This window comes from Amblyraja radiata, chromosome 2 (genome assembly GCF_010909765.2).
Source record: "Amblyraja radiata isolate CabotCenter1 chromosome 2, sAmbRad1.1.pri, whole genome shotgun sequence".
Lineage (NCBI taxonomy): Eukaryota > Metazoa > Chordata > Chondrichthyes > Rajiformes > Rajidae > Amblyraja > Amblyraja radiata.
The window spans coordinates 72,019,049-72,037,350 of record NC_045957.1 but is presented as its reverse complement, the minus strand read 5'-3'; the positions used below and the strand labels follow the sequence as shown (position 1 = coordinate 72,037,350).

The 18,302-nt window shown below is 42.0% G+C and overlaps 1 protein-coding gene across 2 annotated transcripts in view; it reads left to right on the top strand.

Annotated features, from left to right (window-relative positions):
- Positions 1-17,071, top strand: part of atp2c1 (ATPase secretory pathway Ca2+ transporting 1) — a 122,123-nt gene extending 105,052 nt beyond the window's left edge. The window contains exons 21-27 of one of the 2 annotated variants that reach the window (XM_033048773.1): positions 1,653-1,819; positions 5,700-5,768; positions 9,155-9,271; positions 12,372-12,519; positions 13,450-13,545; positions 14,235-14,376; positions 15,989-17,071. In XM_033048773.1, coding sequence (XP_032904664.1) covers positions 1,653-1,819; positions 5,700-5,768; positions 9,155-9,271; positions 12,372-12,519; positions 13,450-13,545; positions 14,235-14,376; positions 15,989-16,107 — 858 coding nt within the window. In that variant the 3' untranslated portion in view covers positions 16,108-17,071. The remainder of the gene's footprint in view (positions 1-1,652; positions 1,820-5,699; positions 5,769-9,154; positions 9,272-12,371; positions 12,520-13,449; positions 13,546-14,234; positions 14,377-15,988) is intronic. The other variant, XM_033048782.1, reaches the window with a different exon arrangement.
- The last annotated feature ends 1,231 nt before the right edge of the window (positions 17,072-18,302 follow it).

The following is an 18,302-nucleotide window of genomic DNA, read 5'->3' as shown; positions in this document are numbered from 1 at the left end:
GGAGATAAGTCTGTTTGTTTATTTGTTCCAGTAAAGGCGCTGTGCACATGGCAGCCAGCCAACAGTCGCTTGTCTTTTTCTTTTCTCTTTCAATTTCAAGTTTTTGTTTACCTTGTGTTTTGTGACTGTCGGCAGACCAATTTCCCTCCGGGGATGAATATAGTTTATCGTATTGTATAATCCAAAGATTTCTCCCCAGATATCCAACTGTGGTAATTGGAGGCCATTCCCATTTAAAGAAAATTGCATTGCAATAAAATACCATTGTTTTTTAGAATTTGTTTCACAAAAGAAAATTAGTGTTTCAGTATACCAGAATGACTGGAATATTCACAATTGTCCTCATTGTTTGCCATTGCAGGAGAGAGTCTGCAGTGCAGTGAGACTGTTAACTTGCTGCATGGAGAGGGGGGAAGGTCTCGTAGTCTTCTGCATGTTGTACGACTTTTCCTCTGACTCAACAATGCCAATGGCATATTGTTCCCTTCCGCAACCTGTTTTAGAAATTGAAACATAGAAAATCAGTACAGGAGTAGGCCATTTGTCTCTTCAACCCAGCACCGCTATTCAATATGATCATGGCTGATCATCCAAATCAGTACCCCGTTCCTGCTTTTCCCCCATGTCCCTTGATTCTATTATCTCCAAGAGCTAAATCTAACTCTCTCTTGAAATGATTTGCGATGGGACAAACTCTAAAGTTGCAAAGAATCTTGGAATAAACTGAATTTGCAGAGAAAAGCTAGTCAAATCCACAATGGCAGGTTCCTATGCCTTCCATGATTTGATGGTGTCATGGTGGTTATATCCAAACTATAGCAAAAAAAAAGGCAAAGGGATGTGTGCAATGGTTGTTATTGGATGTTAAATGGAGAACCCTATACCGATCTGTAGTTACAATTTTAGAGTTCAGAGATATAGCATGGAAACAAGCCCTATGGTCCATGTCAACCATCGGTCACCCTTCGAGCTAGTTCTATTATCCCACTTCCACTTGCTAAATACTAGGGCAATTCATAGAGGCCAATTAACCTACAAAACCCACTCATCTTTGGGATGTGGCAGGAAACTGGTGCACCCGGAGGAAACCCATGGAGTCACAGGGAGGATGTGCAAACTCCACACAGACAGAACCCCGAGGTCAGATTCAAATCCAGGTCTCTGGTGTTATGAGATTGTATCATATCAGTTGTGTCATGGTTCTCCACAGTAGCTGGAAAATTAAAACAAAGTTAATCTTAGTAGCCACTGTATGTTAATCAACAATATTAATCCTAAACGCAATTAAATTTCACAGCATCAGATGACATTTTGGCAAGAAAACTTCCTACTGATTACCGAAAGGTTTTCTCTGTTAGTTGATATATGTATTTAAATTGCTAGCAGCCCTCTTGGAGGAAGTGTGGGGGAAGAAGGGGCATACATACTAGGATGGAGACTTTGATGTTCATTCCCAAGTGGCTTTCTTTCAGCTCCACTGCTGACTTACAAAACCTAGCTGTCGCACTGCATGTGTAGTGGATGGTAAATGAACTAAGTTTAAAAAAAACTAAATTTGTAATACAGCCAGTGAGATATATTTGAAGTAAGAAAGGCAGCAGTTTCTCCATGGGAAAATTCCACATTTATTCTTTTTTCCCCCCTAATTCCAGTCTCTCCAGAACAATGGTGCTGTGGTGGCGATGACAGGTGATGGGGTGAATGATGCTGTTGCTTTGAAGGCTGCTGATATTGGTGTAGCTATGGGGCAGACTGGAACCGATGTCTGCAAGGAAGCAGCTGATATGATCCTAGTAGACGACGATTTTAAGACTATAATGTGAGTAGTGCTTTCAATCATTCTAACTATTCTTAATGCAGTACTGTGCTGAATGTCTTTATTGTAAACCAAGAAGTTTCCCACATGTTTCTCGTTAATTTAAGTTTTACTCATTAAAGTTGAAAGTCATTTTATATATGCGATTAATGACCTTTACAAACAAAAACACAATAACTTTAATTTAAGTTATGGGTTCATAGAATCATACAGCATGGAAACAGGCTTTCAGCCTAACTCATCCATGCTGACTAAGATGGCCATCGAAGTTTGTCTCATATCGCTCTTAACCTTTCTTATCCATGTACTTGTACATTTTTTTAATGCAATTGTACCTGCCTCAACTACTTCCTTCATCTGCATCTTCCAGATACCCACAACCCTCTGCGAAAAGGGTATTCCTCCAAGTTCCTATTAAATTATTCCCCTCTCACGTTAAACCTATGCGCTCTTGTTATTTATTCCCCTGCCCTGTGAAAATAAATTGTGTACATTCACCGTGTCTATCAGTGATGCTACTTTCAGGGATTTTTTTATTTTTATTAGATCATTCATTGTGTACGTAAAGCTCCATAATTCTGCACCCTTCAGACTTCAGTGCCAGGCTAGTAGATTTTCTGGATTATTAGATATTAGTACCTAACCTACTAATATCACTTTTTAAAGATGTTAAACAATGAAATAATAATTTTCCAGTGAATCAGGCAAGTTTAACAGGAGTTTGGGGAGACAGAGTAAGGTGAGGATTTTCAATCAGTCAATTGGTGGTTTATTGTTTCACTGGGTATGCGGAGGTATATCTAAATGACTAAAAGTCTGATCTTGATCACTTCCTTTTCTGTATACTGATTTTAGAAAAAAACGCTGCCACGTATGGCTGTGATTTTTTGCCATCTTACTCGGGGGTGGTAGTGGTTGGTTTGAAATGAAGCACAGCAAATGGTGGTGGGTGGGTGGTGGTTGGTTTGAAATGAAGCACAGCAAATAGTGGTGGGTGGTGGTTGGTTTGAAATCAAGCACGATTAAAAGTCTAAACTTGACAACTTCCTGTTTGCACTGTTAATTGATTTTAGATAAAACGCTACCACTTACGGCTGTGATTTTTGGCCATCTTACTCAGTCCCCATCCGCTCATCAGGTGCAGAGGATTCTTTCCATCAATGAAAAATAAAAGTGTTATTCGTGTTTAAAAAATGTTGAGAATCTCTCTCCGGTCAATCACGCCATGAAGGCCACGCCACTTCCGGGGGGAGGGATTATAAAACCCGGAAGTGTGGGTGTGGCTCAGTCTCTACAAGATGGGGGAGGGAGAGGTCACGACTCTGTCTGAGCTGTGAATCAACTGAATACGCTGAATGTCTACTGCTGAATGTGAGTGTGGTGTTTATGTGGTGTTTTGTGTGGTTTTATGGTGGTTTCACCCTGCTTGAAGTGGCATGAAACTGCACTTGAATTTGGTGGCCTTACACGTTGCTTGAAGTGGTAGGAAACTGCACTTGAATTTGGTGGCCTTGCACCCTGCTTGAAGTGGCATGAAACTGCACTTGAATTTGGTGGCCTTGCACCCTGCTTGAAGTGGTAGGAAACTGCACTTGAGTTTGGTGGCCTTGCACGTTGCTTGAAGTGGTAGGAAACTGCACTTGAATTTGGTGGCCTTGCACCCTGCTTGAAGTGGTATGAAACTGCATTTGAGTTTGGTCGACTTGGACCCTGCTTGAAGTGGTATGAAACTGCACTTGAGTTTGGTGGCCTTGCACCCTGCTTGAAGTGGTATGAAACTGAACTTGAATTTGGTGGCCTTGCACCCTGCTTGAAGTGGTCGGAAACTGCACTTGAATTTGGTGGCCTTGCACCCAGCTTGAAGTGGTAAGAAACTGCACTTGAATTTGGTGGCCTTGCACCCTGCTTGAAGTGGCATGAAACTGCACTTGAGTTTAGTGGCCCTGCACCCTGCTTGAAGTGGTAGGAAACTGTACTTGAGTTTGGTGGCCTTGCACGTTGCTGAAGTGGTAGGAAACTGCACTTGAATTTGGTGGCCTTGCACCCTGCTTGAAGTGGTATGAAACTGCACTTGAGTTTGGTCGACTTGGACCCTGCTTGAAGTGGTATGAAACTGCACTTGAGTTTGGTGGCCTTGCACCCTGCTTGAAGTGGTATGAAACTGAACTTGAATTTGGTGGCCTTGCACCCTGCTTGAAGTGGTCGGAAACTGCACTTGAATTTGGTGGCCTTGCACCCTGCTTGAAATGGGATTTCAAGGAATATCGCGAGTCAACTGCCAGCCCATCAGCTGTGAGTGAGCTGCCACACATCAGGCTTGAGTGACTGAGCAGCGACCCCAAGAATCCATTTGGCCCACAATGTGCATATTAGCCCTCTGGAAACCAGTCCCTTCAGCCCACAACACCCATACTAGTGCACCCGAAAGCCCCCCCCCCCCCCCTTCACTGGCCACCAATATTGGAATTGGTGGATAGGTGGAATATTGTGTTGGGGGAACCAGCCATCCCGTGTGAACATTGGACCCAACGGATCCCAATTAGTCTAGTAGCTATCTATATGTGATTGTATGGTTTTATTAGCATGCTTATAACTTGAACTAACAAACAGATGAGATAGCCAAAACAGCGCCAGAGACCGCAGATAGTTGAATCTGGAGCAAAAAACAAATTGCTTGAAGAACTCAGTGGGATAGGCAGCATCGGTGGAGGGAAAGTAATGATCGGCATTTTGGGTCAAGAACTGAATCGGGTTTGAGAGAGTATAGGAAGGATAGCCCATGTAGAGGGGAGATGTGGACTGGTGAGGCAGGGGCTGGCTGGTGATAGGTGGACAGCCAGGTTCGGTAAGGGGTTACAATTGGGCGACAAAGGCTGGGGATGATCAGCGGAAAATAAGGAAAACAAAACAGTTTATATTTTGCTAGTATGAATGTGCCAGGCAACCCTTACCTCCGTCCCACTCCCTGTTTCTCTCGCTCTTGTTTCTCATTTTACCCCCTTTTTCGATCTAGTTATGGCCTCTTATCCTCTTTTCCCTATACCTCCATCACTCGCTTTTTGTCTAATTTCAATCCTCCCTCTCCAGTCTGGTTCAACCTGCCCATTACCCACACATTGTTTCTCCCCGGATCTCCTATCCCCACCTTCATGTATTTCCAGTTGCTTATCAGCTTTGTCTTTTCCGCCTGCACTTTTACTTATCAAAGTCTAGAAATGGCACCTTTGCCCCTCTGCTTACCATCCCCCACACCCCCAGATTCTGTCTCGGCCTTCACCCTTTCCTCACATGACACATTGTGCTCTTTTTTCTCCTTTGTGCTTCCACCTATTTCCTCCCCCCCCCCCCCGCCAGCCTCTGTACCCAAACTCCCCCCATAACCCTTCCCCACCCTTCTCCACTTGTCCATCATCCCTCAGTCTACCCACCAGAGGTAATTGCCTCCCCCCCCTCCCCTTTATGCTGGCTCCTCACCCTCGAAACCATGCATCATGATGAGAATGCGAACTTGCAATGCCAACTATTTCTTTCCCTCCATAGATGCTGCCTGAACTGCTACAACTCCAACAGTTTGTTTTTTGGGGATTAAAAATATCACATTAAATATGCAATTTCCCCTGTGCACTGCACATTCTCATGTTTGATTGAACTACAGTTTAGGATCTGATTTAAAAACTTTAACGAGAGCATAATGTAAGTCATCAGGTTTGTGTTTATGAAATGACTGCTTCATAAAAAAAAATGCCGGTTTAGAAATCACATTTCTATTGAACAGAGCACTTTTGGTTAACTGTGGCGTATCTTAGTATCCACAGTAAATATCAGTAGAAACTGTCTAATTTATTAAGACACATTTGTAAATGTAAGACTTTTTTTATTCTAGGTATGCTATTGAAGAGGGCAAAGGAATTTACAACAATATTAAAAACTTTGTTAGATTCCAACTCAGCACGTAAGTGTAATCATTTGCCAGTGACAAGGAAACAGCACGCTGACATTTTTTAAATGTTTGTATGTGATCAGTAGCAAAAAGGACAATTATTTAATAATTATGTGTGGAATTTATAAAACATAAAAAAGCACAGACACAAAAAGCTGGAGCAACTCAGCAGAACAGGCAGGATCTCTGGAGAGAAGGAGTGGCTGACGTTTTGGGTCAAAACCCTTCTTCCCGACCCTTCTATCCTTCTCGATCCGAAACGTCACCCATTCCTTCTCTACAGAGATGCACCCTGTCCCACTGAGTTACCAGCTTTTTGTGTCTATCGTCGGTTTAAACCAACATCTGCAGTTCCTTCCGACGTAGAACAGTGCAGCGCAGGAAGGAGCCCTTCAGTCCACAATATTTATGCTGAACATGACGTCCAGCTGATCTGATCTCATCTGCCTACAATGATGCATATCTCTCTATTTCCTGCACATCCGTGGCTATCTAAAAGCTTCTTAAACACCACTATCATATCTGCTTCCACCACTGTGTTATGTTACTCAAAAACCTAACATTTTTAAAATATGAATCATAGTTTTTACATGCTATAGTTTGCACATACTGATGCTTGGATTCAGCTTCAACTGCCTTTTTAACTTGTGTAGATCAAAGCAGCCACTGTGGTGGGCAGCAAGGAAAAACAGAAGCATAGTGAGGCAATGTCATGTAATCAACATTTCGCTGGCATCAATGTGACAAAGCAGAGTTGTGCTGACACAGCTCTGAGTTGAGCCTGAGCCAGCAGAGAAGGATGTACAATGAACAGGCATGTGTAATGACTAGTCTAGCAAATTGTAGAAGTGTGAACACACACCTTGATAATTACAGAACTGCTGGATAAAGTAATTATCGAATGGAGCCAGTAGGAATTCAAACGTCAAAGAAACAAGTACTCAAATAAAAAGGAGTTGAATCATAGGCATGCAATAGGCAGTAACAAACCTGGCTATATCTGGGGGATGTGCAGAGAAATGTATAAAATGTACAAAAAGGTGTCGACGGGATAATCAACAGCAACAACGCCAGAGACTAACCATTGCATTAAACGACCCTAAGACAGGAAATCAGAAGAACCTGACCAGTTTCGTCAGGAGCGCATAATATATTACTCCAAGTTGTCATCCTTGAACATACAAGGAACTGAATGAATGAGTGCTTTATTGTCACATGTGACAAGTCACAGTGCAATTCTTTGCTTGCAAACCTTGCCAAGGCATGCAATAGTCGCCCTTGAAGGATGCTTATAAAGTTACAAATCCCCCCCCACAGCGCCAATTCCCTCTTTGCTCTTCTCCCCGTTCCCCCCTCCCTCATGGCGATCCCTCTACGCCGGGTCCCCACTGTAGATGCAGGTTTACAAAAAAACACAAAGTGTCGGAGTAACTTCATGAGCCAGGCAGCATGTCTGCAGGACACGGATAGGTGGCGTTTCAGGTCGGGATCCTTTACAGGCTGATTACAGTAAGGGGGAGAAAGCTCAAAGAGTTGGGGAAGGGAACGTGGCCTCACTCTGACAATGGAGGAGGCGCAGGAGGACAGTAAGGTCGGTATGGGAAGGGTAGTTGGAATGGTTAGCAACCTGGAGAACCAGCAGGCCTAGGCAGAACGAGTTCCAGTGTTCGGTGAAACGGTCACCAGTCTACGCATGGTCTTACGATGTAAAGGATGCCATATTGAGAACACCAAATGCAGTAGATGAGGTGCATGTACACCTGTGTCTCAAGGGCTGCTGAGATCCCTGTATGAATATGAGGGAAGTGTAGGAACAGGTGTTACATTTCCCGTGGATGCAGGGCCAATAGCTGGGGAGGGGTTGATTCGGCTGGAAAGGGATGGCTGAACAGAGGGATTGCGGAGTGAATGGTTTCTATGGAAACGGGTAGGAATGAGAAGAGATGACTGGCGGTGGGATCATGTTGGAGGTGGCGGAAATGTTAGAGAATGACATGTTGGATGTAGAGAGTGATAGAGTGAAAAGTAAGGACCAGGGGAACTCTATCCTTATTCTATCTGGAGGGATGTGAAGCAAGAGAAGAACGTGGGACACAGCAGACACGGGTGGGAGAGCTGTCTACAACAGCGGGGGCGGGGGGGGGGGGAGAAACCACGTTTACTAAAGGAAAAGGACATTGCGAGAAATTGAAAGTAGATATCAATCGATAGACTACCCTGTTATGGAGATCGAGAGAATGAGTAAGGGGGGAGAGGTGTCAGACTTGGTCTAAGTGCATTTGAGGGCAGGGTGGTAATAGTGAAGTTAATGTAATCAACTAATTCTGCACGTATGCTGAAGGCAACCTCAATGCTGTTGTCAATGTAGCAGAGAATGAGTTGGGGTATGGTGCCCATGTCTGCACCTTTAACTTGAAGAAAGTGAGATGAGTCAAAAGAGAAGGTAGACAAAAATGCTGGAGAATGCTCCATAGTGCTGAGGCAGCATCTATGGAGCGAAGGAAATAGGCGACGTTTCGGGTCGAGACCCTTCTTCAGACTGATGAGGGGGTTGGGGAGGGGGGCGGGAAGAAGAAAGGGAAGTTGTTGAGGGTGACGACAAGTTTGGCTATGCAGAGGAGAGTGCTCGTGAAAAGGAATTGATCGGGTCTTTGTAGGAGGAAGAATTGGAGGGCCCTGAGATCATCGTTGTAGTATCATCGGAGAATGCAGGAGAAAAGAAGATGACGTAATGATGTGACAATGGCAGCCAGGGAATTGAAAGTTATTGAAGTTAACTCCCCATTCCCATCCCACATTGACCTCTCTGCCCTGGGTCTCATCCATTGCCAGTGTGAGTCAACATGCAAACTGGTGGAACAACACCTTTTATTCTGCTTGGGTAGCTTACAACGCAACTTTATGAACGTTGAATACTCCAACTTTAGATAACACTCCACCCCCCTCCCTTGTCCTCCACCTCCTCCCTTGTCCTCCACCCCTCCCCTCTTCCCTGTGCATCTCGGGTATGCATCGATTTCTCCCCCTGTCCCCTTCTACCTTTTTCCCTTCCACTGGCTTCAAATTTCACTCTGAATGACCTGATCCAAAACATCACCTATCCATTTTCTCCTGGGATGATGCCTGACCCGCTGAGTTACTCCAACACTTTGTATGTGTTTGAGCCTTAGATTTGTTGGAAACGATATAATGGCTCTTTGAGTTGTTAGAAACTAATCATGATTAATAAAGAAATATAGCTGTTGTGCAAAGTTATTGATGTATTTATCGAGTGCTACATTGACATCACAACATTCATGTAAATAATTCTGTTTTCAACTTGCAATAAGTTTTGACAATTTAAATTGCATTGCTTATGGTAATTGCATAGAATTTTATTCAATTTATTTACTTTCCAGGAGCATAGCTGCTCTAACATTGATATCTCTTGCCACATTGATGAACTTTCCCAATCCACTGAATGCGATGCAGATTTTATGGATCAACATAATTATGGATGGACCACCAGCACAGAGGTAAAAAGTTTGAAATGTAATGAAATGATACTCTGCATGCTTGACTTACAGACTCTTACAGCATGGAAACAGATCCTTTGGCCCTACTTGCCCACACCGACCAACATGTCCCATCTACATTAGTCCCACCTGCCTCCGTTTGGCCCATATCCCTCTAAACCTGTCGTATCCATGTCCCTGTCTAAATGTTTCTTAATTGTTGCGATAGTACCTGCCTCAACTATCTCCTCCAGCAGCTCGTTCCATCCATCCATCCATCACTGTGTGGTACCGTGAAGAAGTCACTCCTCAAGTTTACCATTAAATCTTCCCCCCCCCCCCCCCCACCTTAAACCTATGTCCCCAGGCTCTTGATTCCTCTACTTTGGGCAAGAGACTCTGTGTATCTACCTGATCCATTCCTCTCATGATTTTGTACATCTAAGATCACCCCTCATCATTCTGCGCTCCAAGGAATAGTCCTAGCCTGCTCACCCTCTCCCGAGAGCTCAGGGCCTCGAGGCCTGGCAACTTCCGCAAAAATCTTCTCTGCACCTTTTCCAACTTGACAATTTATTTCAAGCAGTGATATTTATTCCCACAGTGCCGTGTATGGCAAGTTGCATGACATGGGGTGACAATAGTCCCTCCTGCTCGATGCAGATTCCCTACAACAAGACTTAAATTAATTTATTTCACACTCTATTCCTTAATCTTTGTGCATCTATTTTAAATTATTTTTGCTATTAAATTACCTTGTTAATCACATGTTTTATATGCATTTCCTAAGCTGTAATATGCCGTAATGTTCTTCTGTCTTTCCTATTTCATTCTTCACTGCACTCGTTTAAATGGGCGAGACCAAGCTTAGACTGGGCCGAACACTTGCGTTCAATTTGCCTAGGCCTGCTGGATCCCTGCCGGTAGCTAACGATTTTAACTCCCATTCCCATTCCATAACAACCTTTTTGTTCTGGGCCTTCTGCACTACCATCTATAGCCTTTGTCCACAGATCTGCCAATCAAACCTCCCTCACCTGTATCCACCCACCTACTGCGTCCAGCTTTGACCCATCCCCACCTCTTTTCCAGCTTTCTACTCCCTTCTCCAATCGGCCTAAAGGACCCCGACCCGAAATGTCACCTATCCATGTCCTCCAAGGATGCTGAGTTACTCCAGCACTTTCTGTGTTTTCATTACTTTAATTATTTTATGCAAATTCACCGTTCGGCCCTTCTAGCCAGCACCGCCATTCAATGTGATCATGGCTAATCATCCCCAATCAGTACCCCTAGTCCTTTCAGTCCTTTGAGATGGAGCAATAATTCACTTGCACCTCTTTCATGCTAACATAATCATGTAACACTGATTATGCACTCTTGTTTACAGTGGAGAAAGCTAAACACAGATTTGTCCATTGCTCAGTGGTCACCTCCACCTGCTCTCAATCTGACCTACCTGTATCTTCCTGCAGTTATAACATTGCCTAAATTAGAGGAAATGCTCCTTCTGTCACGCCAATATATATTGATCATGTGTTCTACATCTTCACCTTATTAGCTTTCTATGCTTCAAAATTGGCCAGTTTTGTTCTACGTCATCCCTCTATAATATTCAGTTTTATTCTCCTTTAGCACACCGTAATGTACCAGACATTTACTACAGCTTCCTTAGAAACACTAAGAAGTTTGGCACATCCCAAACAACCCTCACCAACATCTACAGATGTGCTGTAGAAAGCATTTTATGGGATTACATCATGGCATGGTTTGGGAACAGCTCCATCCAAGGCCGCAATAAATAGATGTAGCCCAGACAATCATGCAAACCAACCTCCTTTCCATTGACACTTCGCTGCCTCGGCAATGCCCCTTGAATAATCCAGGACCAACCTCACCATGGTCTCTCCGTCTTCTCCGTTCTCCCATCAGGCAAGAGGCATAGAAGATTGAAAAAGCATACCTACAGATTCAGGGACAAATTCTTCCCAGCTGTTATCAGACAACTGAACCATACTATAAGTCCTGACCCTTCTACCTCATTGGTGACCTTTGAACTATCTTTAATTAGACTTTACTGGACTTTATCTTGACCTAAAGGTTATTTCCATTATCCTGTATCTATACACTTTGGACCTCTTGATTGTAATCATGTATAGTCTTTTTGCTAACTGGATAGCGTGCAACAAAAAAGCTTTTTGCTGTAATTAGATACACATGATAATAATCAACTAAACTAAACATTCTCCTTTTGGTGTTCTCGCTCTCTAAGCACCCTCATTTCATAGCTTTCCTGTTCCTTTGTTCACCCTGTTTATGTGTAATTGCTCCTATCAACGTATCAACGTAGATGACTTTCTCTACAGCTTATCCTCGTAGCAACCCTGGCCTTCTCTTATCATGGTTCCTTTTGACCTATCCATCGCTTCCCTCGTCTGTGCAACTTAAAACTGTTTTTTATAGTTGTACAGCATGAATCAGGGCCTACCACATCTGTGCCAACCCATCAAGTTGTCAACAATGTTAATCCCATGTATCAGCACTTGGTTGACACAAAAAGTTGGAGTGACTCTTCCTCTAAACCCTTCAGTCCTCACCATATGCCTATGCCCTTTGGTTTTCGATGTTTCCATGATAGGAATCAAAATTCTCCAACCACCCTATCTACGCCCCTCTTACTTTTAAGCCTGTTTTCCCCAGTTCTGCTCATGGGCGATTGACCTGAAATCTCAACTCAATTTCTCTGTCCAGAGATCTGCTGAGTGTTTCCAGAATTTATTGCTTTTACTAAAATGGATGTAAAAAAGATTGTAAAAGTTAGTCTTAAATATGAAAACAGCAGGAAGCATCTAGTTGATTTGATGTTTTTTTAAAATAACACGCACATTGTCAATATTACTAAATTTTGAAGACTTTATAATAGATAATCAAAAAGTTCATACAGATGTTCTCATCAGTTTCACTACATACAATACATGTAAACAATTTGCAACTCTGTACCTTTTGCGTCTTAAAGAGTTGGATGTTATTCTAGTGTGCTTTCTAAACTCTTCTATCTTGCAAATTGCCAACTTGTTACAGTAACATTCTGAATTATTTTTCTTTTGATCTCTGTGGTTAGCCTGGGAGTAGAACCTGTCGATAAAGATGTCATCAGACAGCCGCCAAGAAATGTAACAGACAGCATTCTGACCAGAAGCCTAATTGTCAAAATTCTAGTTTCATCACTGACTATTGTCTCTGGGACACTCTTTGTTTTCTGGAGAGAAGTAAGTAACTCCTTACCAACTTCAGTGATTTCTAGCAGATTAAACCATCTTTGCTCTTCATGAGCAGACTGGTTAGTTTTCTCCATTAAAGCTAACTTGCAATAATTATCTTATTTAAAAAAACACAGTATTTTAAAGGCCCTGTCCCACTTACGTGTCCTTGGCACGTTAATTACGCGACCTCGTGGTCGCGTTGAGGCACGACGGTCCCGCGAAGGTCGTGCACGACAGCCGTCTGGAGCGCGTGATGTCATTTGAAGATGGACACAAAATGCAGGAGTAACTCAGCGGGACCGGCAGCATCTCTGGAGAGAAGCAATGGGTGATGTTTCGGGTCGAGACTCTTCTTCAGTCTGAAATAAGGGTCTTGACCCGAAACGTCATCCATTCCTTCTCTCCAGAGATGCTGTCGGTTTTGTGTTTATCTTGCATTTTGTGCCTATCTTCAATTTTCTTGGCCCCGCTCTGGGAGTAGGAGTGGGGGCGGATCCAGACCGCAACGGCCCTGAGCCCCAGGCTGAGCTCGGCGATCGTTTGCCTAATTCTGCTGCTGTTGGAGGTGAGACGTTGCATCGCGCCAGGGTCTTCGGCCTGTCCCACTTTGGCCGTCAGTTACACGACAGGCTGGTGGCGCACGAAGATTTTGTTCGCTACAAAATTTCGGAGCGGCGCGCGATACCGCGCACAACTCCATACCCCTCCGCGCTTCTCAGTGGGACCGGCCACACGATGCCCGTGCGCCTCAACGCAACGACGAGGTCGCGTAATTTGCTTGCCAAGGACACGTAAGTGGGACAGGACTTAAGTTACACAACAATTTATCTGTTGGTTCAATTTATTATGCCAGTTGTCGCTTTAAAGATTTTAATTTGAATTGAGTATCAAATGGTGTGCTTGTGCTGAATTCTGAATATTTTATCTATTTCTCAGTTACAGGATAATGTAATAACACCTCGAGACACAACAATGACCTTCACCTGCTTTGTTTTCTTTGACATGTTCAATGCATGGAGTTCCAGGTCGCAGGTAGAGTATTAAAACATTGGGATCAAGGTGTATTTTTGTGTTTCAGATTCTTGGGCAAAAAAGGAGTATTTTTCTTTGCATTTGCGTAACTACGTTAGCTTAAGTAATGATCTTTATTTTGGATATGGGCACTGCTGGCCAGCATTAATTACCCACACCTAATTGCTCATGAAGGTGGGGATGACTCCTTATGTTGAAACACTCCAGTTCTGGTGCAGATCCTTTAACAAGGCTTCAAAGCCAGTTCCACATTTTAGATCCAACAGCAATAAAGAAATGGTGTTCTACTTATATTGCATGCATCTTGGCAGGCAACCATGAGGTGGCCATGTTCCATACTCCACCAGGACTTTAATGTTGGCTGAACTTGGTGGTAGTAATACCATTGATTGCCAAGGCAGGCTGGTTAGACTCTGTGTGTGGTACATTTGTGGAATGAATAAAGTATGTCTAATTCAGCCTGGAGAAATATAGAGCCAAAATCCCACTTATTTAAAGCTTTAGTAAATTTGCCCACATCTGTGCTTCCAACAGAATCGAAATATTCCTGTGGTGTGTTAATATGTAAAGTTATCAATAAATATTATAGTTATACCAAGAGTACTGAGTAAAATTACTGCATAGTTAATTCAAAGAATAAATTGTGTTCATGCTCTGATTGCATTTTCTTGTCACTTCCCCATCCGCAGACAAAATCTGTCTTTGAGATTGGGTTATGCAGTAATCTAATGTTCTGTTACGCTGTTCTTGGGTCTATCATGGGACAGTTGCTGGTAATTTACTTCCCACCGCTACAGAGGGTTTTCCAGACGGAAAGCCTCAGTGTACTAGGTGAGTCTTCATTTCTGCTTTTGGATGTACTTCTTATATCAGGGAGTTTGTTTTTATGTACTGGCAGTTTGACTTTTGGCAGGCTTGATAGGATTTATTATCATCCAAGTTTGTTTTTATTTGATATTTTGAAATCTTGCTCCACTAACTGCCAAAGTAATTTACATGTCACCATGTGATTTGTAAGAGTGATTAGTGCTAATGCCACTTAATATATGTTTATTGATTTCAAGATATGATGAAGGCTGCATAGATTACAAACCAGCCTTGGACTCTCATCTTCTGTGAAAGATTTTCATCTCAACTTCCCACTGTTTCTTCTATTAATTATTTCAAATCTCTGCGGGTTCTTAACAAATGAAATGTCCTTTCTATCTGCACTGTTAAGATGTGTAAAATATAATATACTTCAATCAATCCTTAGTATATTCTGTGTGTTAAATAGCCATTCCTGGCAAAATTTGTGTAAATCTCATCGGAGCCCTCTTTTGTGTAGTCTCATCCTTTTTGCAATTTTTTTACTGGAACAATGTGGTACGTGAGCTATGGCTCAGCTAGCCTTGTCCATGTTCTTTGTTCCTGGCTTTGTAAAACCCACGTTTCTTAAATTGTTTGAATTCTTTTGAGTTTACTTCTAAAACCATACCACTAAGTGTTTTCCAGATCATATCAGCATGCTGTGTTTAAGAAAGATTTTCTGATGTCATCTTATTTTTTTTTTGCCCTCTGGTTACTAAACCTTCTGCTCCAGGAAAGCGATTCTTATATTAATTTAATAAAAATCATGATTAAAAATAAAACTCCATTATATCAAGTTTAATTCCCGGGATGGCGGGACTGTCATATGCTGAGAGAATGGAGCAGCTGGGCTTGTACACTCTGGAGTTTAGAAGGATGAGAGGGAATCTCATTGAAACGTATAAGATTGTTAAGGGCTTGGACACGCTAGAGGCAGGAAACAAGTTCCCGATGTTGGTGGAGTCCAGAACCATGGGCCACAGTTTAAGAATAAGGAGTAAGCCATTTAGAACGGAGACGAGGAAACACTTTTTCTCACAGAGAGTGGTGAGTCTGTGGAATTCTCTGCCTCTGAGGGCAATGTAGGTGGGTTCTCTGGATGCTTTCAAGAGACAGCTAGATAGGGCGCTTAAAAATAGCGGAGTCAGGGGATATGGGGGGAAGGCAGGAACGGGGTACTGATTGGGGATGATCAGCCATGATCACATTGAATGGCGGTGCTGGCTCGAAGGGCCGAATGGCCTACTCCTGCACCTATTGTCTATTATCTATTGTCTATCTAATCTAAATCTTCCCTGCCAAGCATTTTTGCAGCCAAAGTCCCTAGTACAATAAGGGATGGTCAAGTTACAATCAATATACCATCCCTTTGAAAGAACCCCATTCTTCTCTCAAGTGTACGCTTTCCAATCAGACATAGGGGATTGTAGTATATTAGATTTATTGTAATGTTTGTCGATTTTTCACCGATTTCTTATAAAAATGCAAGGTGAAACACTTCATAATCTAGTAAGCATTTCATCACTTGGCCTTGCTACTGATATTGTCATAATTTCACGACTTGCTACCACATTTTATCTTATTTTTATTTTAGATCTCCTTTTCCTGGTGGGGCTAACTTCCTCAGTTTGCATTGTATCTGAGATCATGAAGAGCTTGGAGAGAAGAAAAGAGAAAATTTCAAAACAAAGTAAATCCTTTTTAGATGTATGATGCCGGTATCATGGCATTAACAAGCAGATTATGAGATACCTATTGACATGGGACTGATGAAGGTTGAACTTTGAATTGACATAATGTCACTCTTAATTTAAAAAGAATGAAGAGATGTGTTGACAATAAGGACTATGAAGAATCTCTCAATCCACCTGTTGGGATAGCACAGTGGAAACAGGATGCAATTTTTTTCCCTGCAGTGTGATTTGCTGCTTAAAATATACGTAACAATTTGCTTTCTGTATGAGAAAGAATCACTGCAAAGATGTAGTGTAGAGCCTGCAGTACACTGGATAAAATGAAAGTTTTTTTCCTAATTTCAATCATATTATTTATCAATAAATAGTATGTTATTTTATATAGGTGGTGTGGATTTCAGTGGCACAAATTAGGTGTTCATATGCATTTAGCATTCCATTTTTTACAAAATTTGAGCCACAAGAAGAAAAATGTCTGCAGCCATTTTATTTTCTTAATATAAAATAATGTTCACAATTAAATAGCGGATGTACTTTTGTGTTTGTGTTTCATGAACATTGGAGGTCTTGACCACTATGAAAACCATGGTTTAAAATCTAGAGGCTGTATCACAAGTGTATATATGTATTTTAACAGAAAAAATGCAAATGTGTACAGTTCAGTGTCAAATGAAGTTTGCATATGTTTCCGCATATGTAATCGGAAATGACGACAGTCTGTAAAATAATATTGGCCTGCAATTTTGTTTCTTTATAGATCCATGTATCCTGTTTTAGTAATTGAATGAGTTGATTGTGTGAACTGTGATGACAAATTATCATTATTTGTAAGATGGCAATTGCAATGATGTCGGGAAATGTAGGTAGTGATTTTTTCATAATGTATTTGGGCTAAGGATGCCATTTTTAAGGCTCTATCTGTGATGGAAATGTACAGTATTGGAAAAATACAGTTTGTAATTAAATGATCTTTGTAAGACTTGTTTCCCTATCATACTTTAAAATTATTTAGCAGTGAAAGCCTGACATCAACAGATACTGAAACACAGCTAACATTAAATTACGTGTAGGAAAGAACTGCAGATGCTGGTTTAAATCGAAGATAAACACAAAATGCTGAAGTAACTAAGCAGTCAGGCAGCATGTCTGGAGAGAAGGAATGGGTGACTTTTCGGGTCGAGACCCTTCTTCAGACTGAAGACCCGAAACGTCACCCATTTCTTCTCTTCAGAGATGCTGGCTGTCCATCTGAGTTCTTTAGGCTGAAGAAGGGTCTTGACCCAAAACGTCACCAATTCCCTCTCTCCAGAGATGCTGCCTATCCCACTGAGTTACTCCAGCATTTTGTGTCTATCTAACATTAAATTGCACTAGTTTCTCCTCTGTGTGTGTTTGTTAAATCGACTTAACACTGATTTATTTACTCCCATGCCATCAACACCAGCCACTACTTTACAACACATTAACAGAAGACACAATGCCTGCCAGAAGCAAGCGCACACCGAATGACATTATTTTCTCTGCAATTCAAGATCATAGCATTCCAAGGTTGACATATAGTCATTAATATCAGATGTCATTGTCTTTCTGGGATATTGGTTGAGCTGTTTGGCCGAACAAATTGATGATGGCAGTTTTTATGTTAAAAATTTGTTGAACTGTTGGGGAAGAAATTACAGCCAAGAAAACATTGGCATATATGACTAGGTGATTGCGGGTTGGCCCAGACTCGGTGGGCTGATGGGTCTGTTTCCAAGATCTCTAAAGTCCTTTGTCTGGGAGGCAAACTTTTCCTGTGATGCTACAAAACTGGTGTCTTTCTGAAAAAGTGGTGAAATGCCTACTCACGATAAGAAAAGGATTCATAAATCTTCTAATTACCATGCAATCAATCTTCTGACTCATCAGCAAAATGATAGTTTTCTCCACAATTGCAGTTAAATAGCATTTCCTCATCAATAATCTGCTCTACTCAGCTCTGTTGTGGTTTCCCAGTACAACATAATGCCAGACTTCATCTTGGTCCAAATGTGGACTAAATAAATGGATCGGAAGATGCTAGTGACTGGATTATAAAGTAAGAATGACTGAGCAGTATTTGTTACATCAAATGGGCATCAAGAGGAAACCAGGCCAAGTGATGTAGCTGTTCTTATATGGAGGAAAGATGGTTGTGATCATTGTAGATCAATCATCCCAGTCCTTGTGTATCAG